Below are 20,577 nucleotides of genomic sequence, written 5' to 3' on the forward strand. Positions count from 1 at the left end.
TTTATGAAAGATTTTTGAGGGATTTGGGAGGGAATATTGAATGTAGGGATTGTTTAGAGATTTCATTTTGGATTGTATGTATTAAATAGTTTATTTTCCTAGGGTTAGCGCATCTTGAATTTGGCTGAATTTTGAGATTTGTTAGGTTTAGGTTTCCATTGAGCTCTAGCAGCATCTGGAGAATCGGGAGAGATTGATCCTCCCTTGAATTTGAGGATCACTTGTATCTTGTTTGTTTTCTTCCGTTAGTTTATTTTTCTCAATAAAGTGGGCGGATTTTCTTTGATTTTTCCTCTACTTGTTGAGTATCCTCATTGATTTTGTCAAGATCGTTAAGTTTCACTTGAGATCTTCAAGTGTTTCCTATCACAAAGTTTAGTGACAAGTATCATTTCAAACCATATATATCATCCATTTAATATGAGCAAAACTTACAATCAAGCAACCAATTCACCAAAACAAAAAAGTTTTCCAATGATTTGAAACTGAAAGAAGCCGTTATATTCTACTTTATAAAAAGAAAACTAAATTATATTACATCTTACAAGGTTTTTGTCAAGTTAAATGTTTTCAATTTGATATTATTCATTAAAAACTCCTATCATGTTCTTTGTCGCCCCTTCCAAGTAGAAGCACCAACACCCTCTGAAGCATCAGGTGAATCACTGCCAGGATCTCTAAAAATTTCTATTGCATTCTCATCATCACTTCCACCATCAAATCTATCAGTTTTGTCAGAGGATTCATCGTCCTCGGGTGCTTTACCATTTATCTTTGATAGACGGTCTCTGAGCTCTCTTAACTTGGCTTTCTTGGAATTCAAGACATCAACAAACTAAAAACAAAGAATCAAACTTAAGTAGATAAGTTGTTAAGGAACAGGATAAACACCTCAAACTAACAATGAGTTTGAGATTGACGCCACAAACAAAATCACATTTATAAGAAGAACAATTCAATCCAAGAAAATATATGCCAGTACTAAGAAGTGAAAATAAGATTTTATAGGTTGGGAAGCTATTTTAAAGAGAGTTTTGTATTGCAGGATTTGTTTTCTCGATCGGTAATGCGCTGCACCCACGGCCTTTGCGCTACCTCTGCCATCCTTGTAACCACACCCTCCATTTAGGGGTGTAAGTGAGCAAAGCCGGCTAGCGAGCCGACTCGAGCTCAACTCGTTTATGGGCTCGTGAGCCGAGCTTATCGAGATCACGAGTCGAGCTCGAGTTCGAGCTAGTTTAGTAAACAAGCTCGAGTTCGAGCTTGATCCGGTTTGGCTCGTGAGCTCACGAGCCGGATCGAATAAATGTTAATATTTTTGAAATAATTTTATTTTATTTATTAAATTTAAATATTTAAAAAACTAATAAAAATAACATAAATTTTATTTAAATGTTAATTATTTCATATTTTTTGTCTAAAGTTTGACTTAGTTCTAAAAATCCCGCCTAAATTTAAAAATTCCCGCTCATAGCTTGCGAGCCGGCTCGAGCTCGTTTACAGTGAGACGAGCTCAAGTTCGAGCTCGCCTGTCAAGCTCGAGCTTGAGTTCGAGCTTGCTTTCCAACTAATGAGCTGAGCTCGATAAGGCCTAAACTCGACTCGACTTGACTCATTTACACCCCTACCTCCACTTCATGTAATGCCTTGGGAAGCTATATTTTAAAAGAATTTTTTGTTTAAACCATTAAAATGATTAAACATAAAGGCCATGAAAAGAAAATCCCCTCTAGGGCCATCTCTTGACATGAATCAAGATCACATAGAAACACAAGTCCACTAGAATCTTTCTACAAATCATCGATTATCTCATTAAAATCAAAACTTACTATACCAAAAATTATCATTATGATTGCTAAAAAATGCTTTGAACTTCTAAATGTCCAAAACAAAAATCCATAAGCATGGAATGTAAACTCTAGTGCCTCTGATCATATCACAGAGAATGCCTCCTTATATCAAATCCTTTATCCGTGTTTGAAGGACCATACAGTCTGAATTATCAACAGTTCAACATCACATGTAATTGTCAACTGGATTATTAATGTCACAAACTTTCTAGTTCTTAATTTAATTTTCTTGATTCTTAATCTTTCTTGCAACTTATAATAAATTAATAAAATTAAAAGAGATATGGACTGTACAACTTATTTTTTTTCATATTCATTGTGTAATTCAAGATAGGAACTTCAAAAGTATAACTGGTAAGAAAAAAAATGATTACCTCTGCTTCCTAAATTATGAAGCAAATCCGAAAAGGTAAAAGAAAGATACTGACCTTCGAATGAAAGCATGATCATGTTATGACACTCACATTAATCATTTAAAATTCATGTAACTAATGGTATGATACTTTCGCATTAATCATTCAAATTTCTTGTAACTAAAATTATTCCCCTCTCTCTCCTAAAACCTTTCAATGTAAAACTCGTCAATTATTTAACACTCCAACTTAATAACTTAGTCATTCATACAAAGCTTCACAATCTTTTGTAAATATCCCTAGTAATATTTGAGACCCATTGTTGACTGTAACTACTCCCAGCCAGCTTCGGTTCAGACAGAAACCACCCACGATCGAACACAACCGCTCATTCCACGATCGAACACAACTGCTCAAACCGTCTCCCTCTCACGATACAAAAAAATGAACTCCTCTCATTCGGTACTCTCACGCTCACAGAATCAGAAGAAAATCGCAAGCAAGGCAAGGGAGAAAGTCCAGAAACTTACCTTTTGGTCTCACGATCTCCGGCACTCGACATCGACTCCGGTAAACAACTCCAACCACAGTCACCTCTGACCTTGCCTCCGTCGACCTCCAGTCCCTTTACAACTCTCAAGCCGACTTCCAACTGACCCCGACCTCCTGCTCCGACACCTCCGGTCAGACTTCCGCCAGGATCCCGCCGCCGACCATCCGACGCTGCGTCCGACCTTCAACGCTTGAAGCCGTCCAACCTCCGACTGACCCCGACCTCCTGCTTCCGTCGATCTCGTCGCCGTGCCCTGAGTCGACACCGATCACGCCGCCGACGAGCCCATCCAACGGACTTGAAAGGGCAAAAGCCCTCCTTACCTCCCGGCGCTGGGGAGGTGACGCCGGAAGGCTGCCGAAATTTTCTGAAAAATTTGGGACTTAGCCAAATCTTTGAAAAATTAGAGAAATATGGATTGATTAAATTTGAAATTAATTAATTAAATAAATTATAATTAAATTTTAATTATAATTTATTTAAATAATTAAATACAATCAACTAGCAACAAGCGATCGTCTCAATCAGCAATCAACTACGATCTCCATCCAAACAGTGACAACCGTTCGATTTGCAAACAACGATCATCAAAGCTTCTGAAGACTTAATCTCCTCGCCGTCGATTTGATCCGGTCGAGTCGAGCCACTCTCTTACCTCCCGGCGTCGGGGAGGGGACGCCGGAAGGCTGCCGGATTTTCAATGAACAAAAGATCCCTCAAATTATTTTTAAATAAAGTTTTGATATATTTACATAATTTATATTTAAATTGATTAATAAATCAAAACATTCTTTTATTGCCCATTGAATATATATTACAACACAATATTCAATCCAAATGAGATAAAACTTATAGAGCAAAATGCTAGAGTGGATAGAGAAGAGGGAATGGAGAGGAGAAGAGACAGCCGTGTGAATGAGAAAAGTAAAATCATATTATTACCGAATGTTACAGGATATATTTATAATACAGTTTCAGGTACAAGACGTAAATATAGCTGGATTAGTTTAGTCTAAAAGGTATCTGCTCACATCCTCCCGCAAATTAATCACCCGGTTCACGGATGGTTAATTTGGAGCGAAGATATTGGTACCGAGTTATGGAAAAAGGTTTTGTGAAGATGTCCGCGATTTGTTCTTGAGTTGGAATATGCTTAAGTAGAATGTTGCCATCGGTAATGTGCTGTCGAATAAACTGGTAGTCTATTTCGATGTGTTTCATTCTGGCATGAAAGACGGAGTTCTTTGCCAGTGTGATGGCGGAGATGTTGTCACAGTGAATGATGGTTGGTGCGGACTGAGGAAAATGAAGCTCGGCGGACAAGCGACGAAGCCAGATAGTTTCGGAAGTTGCAGCAGACAATGCCCGATATTCCGCCTCAGTTGAAGATTTAGCTACCGTTACCTGTTTTTTGACGGACCAGGAGATTAAGTTAGGTCCCATGAAAGTGCAGTGACCGGTAATGGATTTCCGGTCTTGTGAGTCGGAAGCCCAGTCTGAGTCAGTGTAGGTGCGAAGTTGATGATCTCCGGGCGTAATTGGTAGGCCAAGGTGTTTGGTTCCTTTGACATACCGAAGTATCCTCTTGAGATTCTTGAAATCTTGATCGGTGGGTTTGTGCATGTGCTGACAAGCTTGGTTAGTGGCGAAGGCAATGTCCGGGCGAGTAATCGTAAGGTACTGAAGAGATCCGGCGAGGCGTCGGTATAGAGATGGATCGTGGTAGGGAGGAGAGTTCGGTTGTCTGGTTATATTTGCTGGAGCTAATGGGGTCGGAGAGTCTTTGCATTGATCAAAGCCGGCTTCGTGTATGAGTTTGGTTGCGTAGTGAGCTTGGCTGAGGAAATAGCCATCCGATGTTTGCTGGACTTGGATTCCAAGAAACAGTGAGATATTCCCTAACTGTTTTAGAGCGAATTCTACATGCAGTTCCCGGAGAAGATGCCGAATGCAGGCCTGATTGTTTCCTGTTACCAAGATGTCATCGACATAGATTAAAATAAACATGTGAATATTATTTTTGGAGTATAGAAGAAGAGATGAATCGGAGTGACTAAACCCGAATTCGCGTTGAACGAGGAAGTTTGTGAATTTCTGGAACCATTGTCGCGGTGCCTGTTTTAATCCGTAGAGAGATTTATTCAGTTTGCAGACATGATGTGGATAGCGGGAATCTTCGAAACCTTGCGGTTGTCTCATGTAAATATCGTCGGGTAGATCGCCATGAAGGAACGCGTTTGTGATGTCTAGTTGAAGAATGTTCCATCTCCGGTTTACCGCTATGGTTAGAAGCATGCGTATTGTTGTCATCTTTGCTACCGGACTAAAGGTCTCCGTGTAATTTTCCCCGAACCGTTGATCGTAGCCGAGAGCCACTAAACGAGCTTTGTAACGATCAATTTGCCCGGATGGTAGATGTTTGATCTTGTATGTCCATTTACACCCAAGTGTGCGTTTGTTCGGAGGAAGAGGAACCAGGGTCCAGGTGTTTTGCTGAATGAGAGCGTTAAACTCTGTTCGCATGGCCTCATTCCAATGGTCATGTTTGGAAGCCTGTTTGTATGTAGTTGGAGTAGTCTGTTTGTTGGACTGACTGAGCATGGTGAAAATCTGCTTTGGTTTGTAGATCCCCGACTTGGATCTGGTTTGCATATGATGAATACGCGGTGGGACAGCAGCAGGGCTATGAGTGCGAGGAGGTGAGGGAGGAAGGGGAGCCGGAATATCAGTGGCAGTGTGCGTGGTAAGAGGACAAGAGTTACTGGTGTGAGTGTTTGTGGTAGTAGTCGGAGAGGTTGGTAATGTGGAAGTAGGAACTAATATTAAAGGATTGGAGGAAGATGGCGTGGGTTGAGTCAAGGTGGTGTTAGGTGGCGTAGTGTGGGAGAATGGAAAGATTTGTTCTTGAAAAACCACATGTCGAGAGACGTGTAGTTTATGAGTTTGAAGGTTGTAACATTTATAACCCTTATGACGAGACGAGTAACCGATGAAAGCGCAAGGTTGAGAACGAGGAGTGAATTTGGTTGCTGTGTAAGGTTGGAGCCATGGATAGCAAAGGCATCCAAACGTGCGAAGGTGAGTGAGAGACGGTTTCTTATTGTAGAGTGTTTGATAGGGTGAATTTAGGTGAAGAGCTTTGGTCGGCAGCCGGTTGATTAAGTAATTTGCCGTGTCGATAGTGTCCGCCCAGAACTTGTCCGGGAGATTTGAGGCGTGGAGAAGAGTTCTTGTGAGGTCCAGGAGGTGACGATGTTTACGTTCGGCGAGTCCGTTTTGCTCCGGTGTGTGAGGACAGGACAATTGGTGATTAATACCGTGAGCATGAAGGTGATTAGTGAACTCGTTACTGAGGTATTCACCTCCGCCGTCGGAGCGGAGAGTCTGCGGTTTGGTGTTGAATTGAGTTTGAACCATGCTGCAAAACATTTTAAATTTATTGATAGTTTCACTTTTCGCAGTCATGAAATAGATCCAAGAAAATCTTGTGAAGTCATCAATAAAGACTACAAAATATCGAAATCCAAACATTGAGACAGTAGGGGACGGTCCCCATACATCCGTATGAATGAGTTCAAAAGGATGTGTGGAGACAGAACTACTTCTACTAAAAGATTGTTTATGACTTTTTGCTACTTTACAAGAATTGCAATGGAAGGAAACAGAAATGTTCTTGACATCGTGAGACGTGCGGGCAAGGTGTTGAAGCGTCTGATTGTTCGGATGGCCGAGACGAGCATGCCATGTAGATGAACAGTCCGTGGTAGTTTGTAATGCTGTAGAGTTGGCGGGCGGCGGAACGTCAAGTTGATATAGACCGTTATGGAGACGACCATGGAGAAGAGGATGATTGTCCTGAATATCCTTAATAGTGAAGCCATTAGCGTCGAAAGTAATAGTAATAGCGTTGTCTTTAGTTAATTTTGAAACAGATAGTAAATTATGCGTAAGATTAGGTACATGTAGAAGGCGAAAAAGGTGTAGCTTACGAGGGGTATCAGGTAGTGGTAGCAAACCTTGACCGTAGTTATGGATGGGTAGAGACGAACCGTTGGCAACCGTGACCGAGTCGGACCCATTGTATGGTGCAGATTGTTGGATACTGGCACTGTCATTTGTGATATGATTTGTCGCACCGGAGTCAAGGATCCAGTTCTGCTGCGGGATGGGTTGAGTAAGGAGAGCTCTTGGTCCGTTTTGAACAGTTGGTGCGTATTTGTAATTGCTTCTGTGCCAGCAATTTAGTGCTATGTGCCCGATCTTGCCACAGATTTGGCAGGTAGGCCGATTGTTTGGGACGGTATTGACGGTATCTCTTGTGTCAGATGGACGAGGCGCGGGAGGTTTGTTCTTGAAGAATCGTTTGGATGTACGGTTCTTTTGCTGATTTACGGATGTAGCATAGAGGGCTGAGGTCGAATTGCTGATGGATTGTTCTTTCTTGATTTCTTGATTTATGTGAATCTCTTCGCTACAAAGTTGCGAATAAAGTTTGTCAAGATCCGCAGGTGACGAGGAAGTTCGGATCGCGGTTTTGAACGCGTTGTAGGACGCCGGTAGACCATTCAGTATGTAAAGAACAATATCTTCGGGATCTATTTTGGCTCCCGCTGCTGCAATATTATCAACAATGGTCTTGACGGTGGAAAGATATTGTTGCATGGTTTGATTGTTCATCTGGACTTGATGTAACTCATTCTTGAGTTGTATGACGCGAGAGCGACATGTCGACTGAAGTCGTCGTTCAAGCGTTTCCCAAACTTCTTGAGCGGAAGACGAATTGATGACGTAAGGAAGAAGAGCCGGAGAAATGGTGGAGAATAACGCCGATGTCAAGTTGCTGTCGATGAGGCGCCAGCGGGCGTAATCTTCGGAGGTTTGATCAGGGGGAGGAACAACCTTACCGGTTAGGAAGTCAGCAAACCCATTTGCCGCAAGATTTTGAGAAATTTGGATTTTCCAAATGGCGTAATTGTCCACGGTTAAGGGATGAGGGATGAGGTTCTTGAAGTTGGATATGATGAATTTGAGGGAGGCCGGAAGAACGAGATCGATGTTCATACCTGTGAAGGTGGTGGAGGCTGGAGGGACGGAGGAGGCAGTTTCTTGTTCTGCCATATCCAGCTCTGATACCATGCTAGAGTGGATAGAGAAGAGGGAATGGAGAGGAGAAGAGACAGCCGTGTGAATGAGAAAAGTAAAATCATATTATTACCGAATGTTACAGGATATATTTATAATACAGTTTCAAGTACAAGACGTAAATATAGCTGGATTAGTTTAGTCTAAAAGGTATCTGCTCACACAAAACCTCTTCCAAGGCTTCTAAATCTTAGACCTATAATAATGAGAGTGAGATAGTTAAAAGAATTAAGCACAAAAGACATTTGTAGTCATAGCCACAGAGAGTCATGGCAATAATTGAGGAATTCAAAAGAATGGGCTAGGCAACAACACAAAGTATAATCCTAATGAAACTACGAATATTGAACTACGATGAAAATCTTAAAGAATGCTCGTCAATCAATAAGAGAGAGACGTATTGTGAATATATGAAGAGGGATAAGGATCAAAGTATTTTGTTGATTTAGGATGTCGAAAACTATATTATGATGTTATATGTATGACTTCTAATTTCAAACCTTCAAGTAAGAGTATAGAGCATGTCATTTTAAGGAGAAAGAGTTCAATTCATCAAAATATAAGATTGTTAGAGCTTCAAACTATTTCCTTCAACCTAAAGGAAAAGTATAATATGCTACAATTCACCTATGAGAAGGAATAGAGAATTCGTAGTGCCCACAACAGCTAGTTTACAAGCAAGAACAAAGAGCTTGTATCAAATAAATTAGTTTACTTATGGGAGAGAATAGGAGAATTTATAACAAACAAGATAATTCTTCTATAAACACGATCTAGTAGTGGCGATTGAATAAACACCTTCTACGAGCTGTGCTAATTGACGCTTAGAAGAGTCAAAACAAACTAAATGCAATAAGTTAAATCTAACACGCCACCGGATCCGCAACATGTGTACAAGCGGACAGAAGGCGTTTGTAAGCCCTCAAATGAAATCCCGGGCTATTTTCTAAGTAAAATCACTTGCACAATGGATCATATTTAAATATTTTAAAATGCCCTCTTATATATTAAATATGATCCATTGAACTAAATATACCCCTGCATGTGCTCCGACAAATGCAATAAATTTCTAAATGCAAATGTCTGAGAATGCTGCGTAGGGTCAAATAATACAACTCGCATGTGCTCCAATCATCACATCTAAGTCTTAAATCAAACGATTCGAGAATGCTGCGCGGGTTAAATATTTAAGTTTCATCCTCCTCCTTAAAAGAACCGGAGTTGATATGACTTGAATAACAAAATGTCTCCCAAAATACTACGAAAATATAAGTACTTTAATGTCACCCCGATGATGGCCGCGTTGACAGAAAATCTCAACTGGAGGGGTCAAATATCAAATTTCAAATCAAACAAAAGCCCAAATTACTGAAATAGAAACATATCATCTAAAACTTAAAACTAAAATAATCCACCTCTCGCAATAGTTTGTCGGGGGTGATAAATCTGAAATTAACCTCAGCTCACAAAGAGCGAATGTGTGTCGGGTGTATCACTACGATTCATCCTCAAATAGTCTCTTGCTAACAGGGATGTGGCACGTGCCCTCTGATCGGGTGGTTTTGCCGCAAAATGGCTCCATTATATTACGATCACGGCCAAAGCCAATATGTTCCTTAAAGGCGTCAAACCCTTGAGTTATGAATCATAGGGTATATTCGATAGGCATCAAGCCCTCTGTCAGCTAAGGTGGATTCATATATATTCCCTTAGACAAATACCAACCTAGGTCTACAAGGTATTCTTGGACGAAGCAACTCATGGCTGCCGACAAGATACCTTCTGTTAGGTTGGGTCGACTACCTCCTCTGACTAAGTAGACCTGAGATCATGACAGCCCGGGACGACGGAACCATGGGATCTTGATCGGGCTCGTCTTCATTCCCCCCAACTTCAGTTTTAAGTTTGTGGTGATAAAATTTAAATTTCAAATCATCCAAATTCAAAATTTAAACCCTAAAATTATTGCTATTATACAATAGGTTCATAACCTATGTGACATCCTTAACGACTAGCCTTAATCGAAAGTTCTCTCTTTGTTATCAGGAGGGGTAATTAACTATAGGGGCTTGCGCCTATAGGAAACTAGAACTCAGATCAAAAAGTCCTCACCAAATGAGGGCGAAATCTCTGGGTAGTGTCTTATCTAAAACCCAATCTGCCTTCTGAAAATTCCCCCGGAACCTAATCTCGTTAAAATTCTCTATCATCGTCATCACACAAACATTTTAAAAGATAAATAGACCGATGGCGCAGAGAGGCCGGGATCACACATATAAAATGGGAATTTTCGGAGCCCACACCCATCACAAATGAACAATACCTTGGGTGCTAGGTGATCTATGTTTTTCATCAATGGTCGCATTGAAACCACTTGAAACTTTCTGATGAAAGACAAATTAGAAACAAATTCTATTTAAAAAAAATTGACTCGTTTATAAAGGCCTAATCAAAACCCTAATTCAAATTCTCTCAATCAACAATGGGAAAGAATATTTTCTTTCCGTTCTTGCAAAGTGCCTCCTACAACATTGAATTATTTACCAAACTTTTGGTATCAATACTCAACAAAATCGGATATAAATACAAAATAAGATTATTTATCTTAGGAATTATATAGATATAAATTTGAATTAGTTTTGAAGTATCCAAGTAACCTTGTATCTATAGACATGGTTATGAGTGCAATGTATTCAATCATCTTATTATGAATTGAAATTCGAGAGCAAGCCCTCTTTTCCTCCTTGATTCCCTCCCCTCACACTCATGCCCCCTCTCCTAGGATTGTCTCAATTTTCCTAATTTGCAATAATCACAACAGTCTCCCCATCATGATATTCTCCCCTCCAATCTCTCTCATGGCACCCCATCTCTCTTCTAGAAATTCAAGGATCGAAGATCCCAAGTCTCGGGATTTAGACCTTGGTTGAAATTCCTATCATATTTTCATTATATCTCGTTCTGCAAACCTAAATCATTCTTCTCCTCCACAAAAGGTAAATTTAAGAGATCAAGCAACTCAAGGGAATTTTTGAAAGAAAGGAGAAGAGTTGAATCCTTGGCGTTTATCATCAATTTGATATCAAAGGAACCATATTTCTATCAACTAACCTCCCAAGTTCAACGAAACAAAATTTAACACTTATGTGTTAACTAATCAAATTGACTTACTGCAGCTAAGTGCTGGGAGTGGGGCAATTAACTTGAAAATTAAGGAAATGTACAAAAGTAAATAGAACAAATATTAGAAACCAAATGTCATTAGATGATAACAATTGTTAAATGATTGAGGCCACAAGTTTTTATGGATTAAGATTTGATTCTTGCTTAGAATCAAGAATCAAATGATACTTTAAAAGAACAATTTCATTTATCACACACACACACTTAGCATGACTAAGATCTTCAAGCATTATGGTTCTTTGAATGAGGAAATTAGCTCCAAAACAAGTTGATGCTTGCAACCAGTTTACACATATGCAAGAAGACCAAATGGTTCTTTGAATGTTTTCTTTTTTAGTCTCTTTAATATTAGCTCATAGAGTATCAAAACATCAACCACATAATTTAGATTTATAAATGAAATTAAGTATGCATACCTAAATTCTTAATCCCTAACATTCAATATTGACAAATAAACTAAAAAAAGAAAAAAATATTGACAAATAAACAAAAATAAAAAAGAGAGGAAAAAAAAAAGGTAGGCATGTAGCCTTAAGTTTGATGTTTCCACTTTTTATGAACCATTAGAAGATAAAATACATCATGCTATCTCCATTAGTTAAATCTATATAATTTACTTGAAATAAGGTTTTTACCAAGCCAAATAGCCTTTCTACAACAGTTAAAAAATAAAGGCATGAAAACTTGGATGCATTGGTCCCAATGGTACCTCAACCACAAATAATATTTTCAAAAACAGAATATTATTAAGTGTATGCAGATAAAAAAATGATCTACGGGTAGCCTATTTATCATACGGTTAGATTTTACATATTGGAGAAAAGAGAAAATTTCAACAGAAAGAATCAAAATCCACAGAGAACCAATTAATATTCAATCTAGTTAGCCTTTTTAAGTCTACTTACAGCAAGAAAAATATTTTCAGCGAAAACAGGAATTGTTTCAAGCAATCAAAACTTGGAGTAAATCCCCATGAAAAAAATTACAGCCAGCAAATAAAAAAAAAGGTATACAAATAAATGTGAAAACATCATGAATAAAATATTTGCAATATATATTAACAAACACTACAGAAAGCCTTGGGAAAGTAGATTGAGAAGAAATTTGTTCCTTCCTCTCGTCAGGAAAATACTGTGTACACTTAATGCAAATTAAGAACCAACTATCAAAACCATAAAAATTAAATAGCATTCATAGCACATACCTTAGCATAGGCAGCAGATTCAAACTCGGCTTTTTCATTACTAAAAGCCTGACTTTGCGATAAGCATCTTTCAGCTTCTACCTTTAATTTTTCAAAAGACTGGGTTTTTCTTACAACTTCTTCCTGCATTTCACCAAAATAATCATGAGATCACAGCAAATAAAATCAGGTTCTTTAGCTTGAGATATAACGCATCGGGCCCAAGAATGTAATACATAAGGCACAATTTCAAATAATTCAAATGTTTTACAACAATGAGGACATAAATAAGGAAGCTGCAAAAATGAGAATGCCACGTTTAGCCTGAGAGGAAGGCTGAAGTTTAAAATCGAAAAGATGAACTCAAGGATAACTTTAGAAACAAAGAGCAAATGTCCAAAATAGAAAATATCACTAAGATTAATTTTCAAATAATTTTTTTGAGAGTAAAGGCATGGCATTTTGTCCTCTAACCAATGGCTTGGCTAGACAACTCCATAGAACCCCTAGTTTGGCCAGAAGGCTCTAAACCATAAACGGTTATGATTGGTCCTCTAATCGATGGCTTGGCCAGAAGGCTCCACAAAAGAACCCGTTGCTTGGCCAGAACGGCTGCACTTGGTAAATGGTTATAATTGCGGCCCTTTAACCTAGTGGCTTAGTCAAACGACTCCACTGTATTATGATCATGGCAAAAATCTCATATGTTCCCCAATGGCTAATGACCTTGAGTAAAAAATCATAAGGTATAATCGATATGACATAAAGCCCCCCATTAACTAAGGTTGACTTGAATTTATCCCTCAGAAAAATATTCACCTTAAGTCTATAAGGTACCCTTGTACTCAGCAACTTATGGTTGCCGATAAGGATCATTCTATCAAGTTGAGTCGACTACATCCTTTGACTAAGTAGACTAGGGACCATGATGACCTATGATGATGGAACTGATTGGGTTCATCATCATTCCACCCACCATCTTCTTTAAGTGCAAGGTGGTGAATTCCTAACTTTCAATATTAAATTTTAAACATCTTAACCTATTGTTACTATACATTATACATTAGATACTAAGTATATGTTTAACGACTAGCCTTAATCGAAAGTTCTTATTGTTATCGGGAGGGGTAATTAACTATAAAAGTTTGCGCCTATAGGAAACAAAAACTCTGATACTAAAGAACTCACTAAGAGGACGAAATCTCTGGGAAGTATCTTATATCTATCTAATATGTCTTCCAAAAATTTCCACCGAAACTTCATCCGTTAAAAATCTCCGCAAATATAATGTGGAGAGGTCAGAGCTTCAAAAGCTCAAATTTTCAGAGCCCACACTACGTAACTATAAGTTCCTAGAAGTATAACCTGAATGATGGTAAACGAGTTTTTACAAATCATTCAAATTACAAGCATTTCTACTAAACAAAAACAAGTTGCCAATAAGGTACACATCCAGGAAACTATAAGGAGCTATAATCACTCACCGTCAAAAAATTTAAGCATAGTTATAAATCATCTAAAAAAGGAAAATAAAAAGAAACAGTTAGCAGTTACTATGCAGAAATAGAACAAAAAATATAAATCTAGAGAGAATAATTTATAAATTCATTTACACAATGCCTCAGAGCAGAATCACTTACACTGAGACGTATATTTGCATCCAATAGAAAATCCAGAATTTCAACAATATTCTGCTTGCTATCGGAAGATGGTTGACATTTCCAGCGCCACTCAAGCTTCGTACCCTGCTTTTCAAATGTCCACGAAAGCTATAAAAAGTAACACAAAATAAGAAAGTCGTGTTAGTATTGAACATGCAGAAATGAGTTAAATGGATCGTAAGTTCTCACAAAAGTTCAATAATTCCAACAAATTTTCAAAAGGTATTGGACATCCCAAAAGCAAAAGTAAAGATGATGATCAACACCCTGTTTCTTGCAGTAATTTCTCCATTGATGTAAACTATGATTAGTTTAACAACAGTGATAATGCTGATAATACTATTGAATTTTGATATGTGATAAAATTACTAATGCCAGTATCAAATCTAAATAAATAGAAAAGTTGAGGGTTATATTAAGTTGACAAAAAATATTAAAACTTTTATAGAAATCCATAAAACTGAATCCATATTAAAATTTTGCTCATGTTAAGTGCCTCTAGAAGCAAAACAGCACAACTTAACCTGATTGTATGAAAAGAGGACAACGGTTTATTGTGACATCTCAACAAGAGACGCCCCACAATTTGATCTTGTTGTAGTAAAAAAAAGGTTAAGGGTAGACTAGGGTGTTACTCGTACATAGCGCACCACAACTTAGCACACTTGTGGTCATCTAGGGCTAAGTTTAATTTAGATTTTCTAAATAGAATTTGTGGACTTCGAATAGCATGACAAATAATTGGTTTCCTTATGGGGACATCAGCTCGTGAAAGGTTTATCAGAGGCGTGGCCGCCGATCTACGGCCACGATCGAGTCCTTATATTTTTGAGTATTTATGTTATTCATGTATTTTTCTATTTGCATGTGTCATGTATTTGTTTTTATTATTTTTCCTGTTGTACCCTTTTAGTGGGGAATGTCGTATGTAAGCCCAAAGGACATGATTGTATTTTCTTTTCTTGAGTCCGTGTACTTGGCTATTTATAGCCTCATGCCTTTTGTTTTGAAGGAATGAATGATTGCTTATGAATATTTCTTCTTGGTTGAGTTTGAGAGAAAGCTTGAGAGTTCTAATGGAGAGAGATCCCTAGGAGAGGGAGATTTGCGCAACACCCACCAACCTAGATAAGTCGGGTTCGTGATTTCTTTTGTTTATCTCGTTTTCTTTTCTTCCTTTTGTTTCTTCCTTCTCCACCCTCACTGAGTCGCCGGATTCCACCACACCTAAATCCCCTTCCCCTACCTCCTGACCACACGGCCAAAACCCCCAACTCGAGCCCCCATACCGCCGGCTCTAGCCATCTAGCAGCCGGCTCCCACTCCCCCTTTCCCATTAAGTTCCATTGTCTAATCGGGATTGAATATTTTGGGACATATTTTTTAATTCAAAATTGTTCAATTTGCAATTTAAAATCTTTCCTAAAATACCAAATCTATTTTAGGAAAGTTCCTAAATTAAACCTATTTGAATTGGGTTTAATTTAAACTTTCCCTCTTTACTAAACCCAATTAGGAAGCCCTCAATTCCTCCCACTAATTGCTCCCCCTCTCCTTAATACCGCCCCCCGCTTGGATTAGGAATTATTTCCTAAATCAACACCTTGGCTTTAGGAAACTATTTCAAATCCCCTTGATCTATGCTGGCCGAATTTTCCTAAGAGCCTCAAATTATTAAATTATTTCCTAAACCAAATGTTGGAATTAGGAAATAAATCCCCACCCCTATCCCCCTTATTGCCTCCGGCCTCCCTTTCTCCCTAACCGCCTCTCTCTCTCTCTCAAATCTCATCTCCCCCCTTTAATTCCCCAAGTAAATTGATGCCTTAGTTTCTCCTTCCAACTCCCCTACCTCCTAAGCATAGAAATCTGAAATTTCTCTCAGATTTCGGCTCCAAAATCTGAAACTATTTCCAGATTTTTGAAAAGGGGGCTTAGGAATTATCCTCCCTCCACTTGTAAGAGAAAATCCTTTCTCTTTGCTACCACTCAAGAGGCGTATCAAATACTAAGGAGATCTTGTCTTCCACCACCCATGAATGGCGGATCCAGAGACTGATTATAGAATAACGTTGGACGAGGACGGTTTCACTGACATCCTACAATCCACCTTCTTCGACGTGAATCCAATGATTGATCACACCGTTGAGGACTACTTGGAGCGCATTCTGGACACCCTTAGTGGAAGCGATTGACGAGCACTTCGAAGGCGTCGAGTGAAGGATCTCCACCACTTCTTGACGAAGGTTTCTCTTTCTCCTTTTATTATATTTCTTAAGTCTAACTTCTCTTGGTTTTGATTCCAGTCACGACAGACGACTCTTTACTGCTCATGTTAAAGCTTAATAAACATAGGGTTTTAGTGCACCTTTATGCTTTCTAATTCTTGTTGTTAGACTAGGGATTTCTTTGAAACTACAACTTGTCATTGTGTTATTTTCTTGATTTATTTGGAAAAGCTTCAAATCTCTTGCTAAGTAATTTGGCCAAAGCGGGTGTGACCCCTGTTTGTTTTGATTCATCGTTTTAAAGTGCTATTAGTTTTGTTCTATGATTATTCTAATCACAAGTTGTGCAAAATCTAAATGAACTAAAAGCATCTCATACTTAGTCCTGCGTCATTTCCCGAATGATTGGAATAAAAAATCAACATCACTTTTGCAAGAAAATAAAAAAAAAATGGGAGAATTCAAGGACATTATGAAAAATTATTAATTATCTACATTGGGAGAGCTAACAATAAAAATAGAGAGTTAGGATGGTAATAGATAAAGAGTTGACAGATGAAATTGTTGAGCTGAATAAAATTAGCAATAAGGTGATTGCTAATAAATTAATTAAAAGTGATGAAATGATAATTATGATTAGTGTTTATACTTCTTAAGTTGGATTATAAGATAGCAAAATAAATTTTGGGAAGATATTAATGAACTATTATAATGTATATAGAAAAATGATTAAAATAGTCTCTTGACTATTTATAAAAGACCAAAATAGTCTCTAACTATATTAAAGGATTATTTTGGTCTCATAACTCAAAGAGGAACTAAAATAGTTTCATCATTAGACTATTTTGATTCCTTTTTTAATACTTGAAGGAGTAAAATGATCCTTCAATATAGTTGGGATCATTTTGGCCCTTCATAAAGAGTCAATAGATCATTTGCGTCATTTCCTCTAATGTATACCTATGAAAAAGAGGCTAGTAAAATGTTCAAAAGGATTTGTTGCAGGTATGAAGTATGAATTAAAAATGCAATAAAAAAGTTGACTAGATTTTACAATAACATATAATTTTGAAATAGCAATCATGTTTTATAAAATAAGAAAGACAATTGATTATTTAAAAAAACAGAGGAGCAAAATTACAAAAAGAATATTTTTCAATTAAAATAAAATAAAATTCATTTTTGCAAAAACTATGAAGTAATGCTAAAAACAATCTTGACCAAGCAACATAAAATAGAAGTTATGTGCGCCTAACTTAGGTGCACATAGAGAATGATCAACAAAAAGTAATTGCCCTCAAATAATATAATGAACCTTAAAAGGTGAGAATTTGTTACTCTTTCAAGATAGAATGTTAAGAGAGAGAAATTTAAATTCTATAGTTAAGTCAAACTATAATATGCAATAAAATGACTTGTTTCTTTAAAAAAGATTATTAGACGTCTTATGAGATAACTAATGGATAGTGCACTAGGAAATCTGGTGGATTAAGAGAAGTGCAAATGTTTAAAAATGAAACAAAGTAAACTTTTAAGGAACAAAAAAAAATCTTGTAAGACTTAACAATAGTTATATGGAGTTTGCTAAACCTACAATGAGCATGGTTAGGGATGCATAATCTATAGATTTTAATAATTTTTATGATAACCATTGAACAATAATATATATATATATATATAGACACACACACACACAAAAAAAGATTTACAAACTTAGCTTGAGTTTAATGCAGTCAAAGTGATGATAATAAAATATTAATTAATATAGGAAGACACCAAAGTTAGAAATACTACTTTGAGATATAATAAATAATAGTTTTAAGGAATATTATTTTCTTTTTTTTAAGAAGCATAATGAACTAAATAATAGTGTATTTTATAAATGAACAAAAATAATGAAGTAGAGTTAACATTGAATAAAATCTTTGAGTGAAAATATAATATCAAGACTTTAAAATTTATGCATGATTTTCAATTTATTTGGTTAACAAATCATTTTAATGAAACTTTGAAGATAATATGTAAATGATTAGAAAAGAAGCATTTTTATGTTGATATTCAAGCATAAGGAGGCGTTTTCTTATTGTGGTAATTACAAGGGAACCAAAAATATAAGCCATCCAACAAAACTATGGAAAAGAATTAAAAACTTTAGAGTTAAAAAAATTACAATAATATCAAAGAATTGGTTTGGCTTTATGCCAAAAGTTGCACTATGGCTGTGATTTATATTAAGAGAATTAATACAAAAAAATTAAAAAACAAAGGAAAGATTCATTTGGGCTTTTTATTAACCTTGAGAAAGGATCAAGTACTACAAGAATTTATTTGATGTGTCAAAGAAAGTTTGAAGTTATTAAAAATATTAAGCATTGAATAGTGTTAGGAGTAATTGCAAATGTTACCAAGGAGTTCCTTATCATAATAGGTACTAATCAAGAATCAACATTAAGTTTGTATATTTTTTTATTGATAATAGAAGTGCTCTAAGAATTATTTAAAGTAAGGTTCCTTGCTATATATTTTTTGTTGAGGGAATCGGACAGACATTTGCCAAAATAAGTGATGAGCAAAAAGAATGAAGAAAATATTTAGAAGATAAAGAATTTGGATTAATAAAATCAAATAAAGATATGATCTTCAATTTTATGGTGCAATATTACTAATTATCAGTAAACATTACCACCATAAAAGTAAAGTGTACATATATGTGATAGATTTAAATATCTTAAATCTATTATAAATAAGAATGGATCTATAGATGAGAACAAAACTTCTAGAGTTATGGATAGATAGTTAAAATGGACAAACATCTCAAGAGAACTACTCAATATAAAAATATTATGAGATTTACATATCAAATTTAATAAAAAATACAACTAGATCAACTATGTTGTATGACTCTTGAGTATTGAATTTTAGAACAAAATCATTAAGGACCCTTATGCATCATAATCAACCCCAAAAGCTTAAGAAGCTATTTAGTTGCAAGAGCTAGTCTAGATTTAGTTATGATTTAAAGTAAATTTCATCAAATATTTTTTTCAGCATAAATTTTATTTTTCTCACATTTTGGGCTAAATTGTGAATTTTAGTATATTCTAAAGTAGAATTTAAGAGATGGCCACTAATTCTCTGCTCTTCCTTCTAGTTTATTTAAATTTTAAACCTTAAAAATATTTTTTTTGCTAAATCATACGTTAATTAAACCCTAATTGTAGCCAAAAAGCCCCTGGCCTCCTAAAATCCCCATTATATATAAAAATGAAACTCATAGAAACAAATAACAACCATCAAAATCATCAAAATATAAAGAAGAGTGCAGGAAGTTAACCCTCATTTGCCCTTTGTCCGCATCTTCGAAACCATATTTAGAATCCGGCTGCTGAAACCCTAGGTACCGTTCGGCGAGCGCAACGTACTCCGAGACTGATTGGTCCCACTGCTCTGCTCTTTGCCTCACCTCCGCATCCGACCCTGCAGAGACAGAGAGAGAGAATAATTTTTTTAAACAAAAGAATAATACATTTGTCGGAGATCGTATCAAAGGAGGAAACATTATGGGAAAATCAAACCCTCGCAAGTCCAGACATTGAGGCCATCGGTGATGGAGAGGCGGAAGTGGGAGGGGAACCAAGTCCCGCGTATAAAGATCGAGTCTTTGCTTCTTCCTGAAGCAGAAGGGAGCTCGAGCTTGAGGCAAGTGTGCCTTGCGTCGGCGTTGCAGGCTGGGTCGTCTTCCATGGCAAGCGGGCAACGAGTCGGGTACTCTCCGTCCGGGCAAGCTTTCTGAGTTGACTCTGTAAAGGCTTGTTCATTTAGCAAACTGTAATGGTTTAAACTGAGAATTGCAAAGGAACTAGTCGTGGCAGCGGGGAAATTATTCTGTGCGGAAGTAGCTTTACCTCTGCGCTCCAAAGACACTTGGATTTCTTAAGAGCATCTAGAACCGAAAATCTCATTTTTCACTCCAAAATGTACTTTTCACACTTTTGCATAACCACTGCAAGTTCGGTAGAGAAGTAAAAATGACGGAGATAAACAGTGCAACGCTAATATTGGCGTCCTACTATTCACCGGCAGCCAAATAGCGGGAAATTTGCGGTTCCGCTGGAACTGGTCAGGGACGCCATTCAAGCACTTGGAGTTCGGTTGGAGATGCCCTAAAACCCGGCTATCCTAATGGACCCAATTCAGCTAAGAAAATTTTAAAATCGTTGTAACCTAATTATTTTTTATATTTAAAAAAAAAATAAATATGCAAAAGCTCTCAATTATTTAGGATTTTTGTTAAATAAAATATGAAGATTTATTTGGAGGACTTCGCATTGTATGTAGAGTTGTTGAAAAAGAAGAAAAATTGTAAACTTAAAGTATATTTTACTTTCCTAATAATTTATTTTCAATGTATATTATGAGGCAAT

The 20,577-nt window shown here is 37.0% G+C and overlaps 1 protein-coding gene across 1 annotated transcript; it reads right to left on the reverse strand.

Annotated features, from left to right (window-relative positions):
• Positions 1–431: 431 nt before the first annotated feature.
• Positions 432–20,008, reverse strand: LOC110100679 (DNA repair protein XRCC4). Its single transcript, XM_020828289.2, has 5 exons — positions 19,729–20,008; positions 19,488–19,630; positions 13,905–14,033; positions 12,286–12,408; positions 432–835 (listed from the first exon to the last, which is right to left on the reverse strand). The coding sequence occupies exons 1-5, from the start codon at positions 19,895–19,897 to the stop codon at positions 602–604; spliced, it is 798 nt and encodes a 265-aa protein (XP_020683948.1). The 5' UTR covers positions 19,898–20,008; the 3' UTR covers positions 432–601.
• Between the last annotated feature and the right edge of the window lie 569 nt (positions 20,009–20,577).

This window comes from Dendrobium catenatum, unplaced genomic scaffold (genome assembly GCF_001605985.2).
Source record: "Dendrobium catenatum unplaced genomic scaffold, ASM160598v2 fragScaff_scaffold_756, whole genome shotgun sequence".
NCBI classification, from domain to species: Eukaryota; Viridiplantae; Streptophyta; class Magnoliopsida; order Asparagales; family Orchidaceae; genus Dendrobium; species Dendrobium catenatum.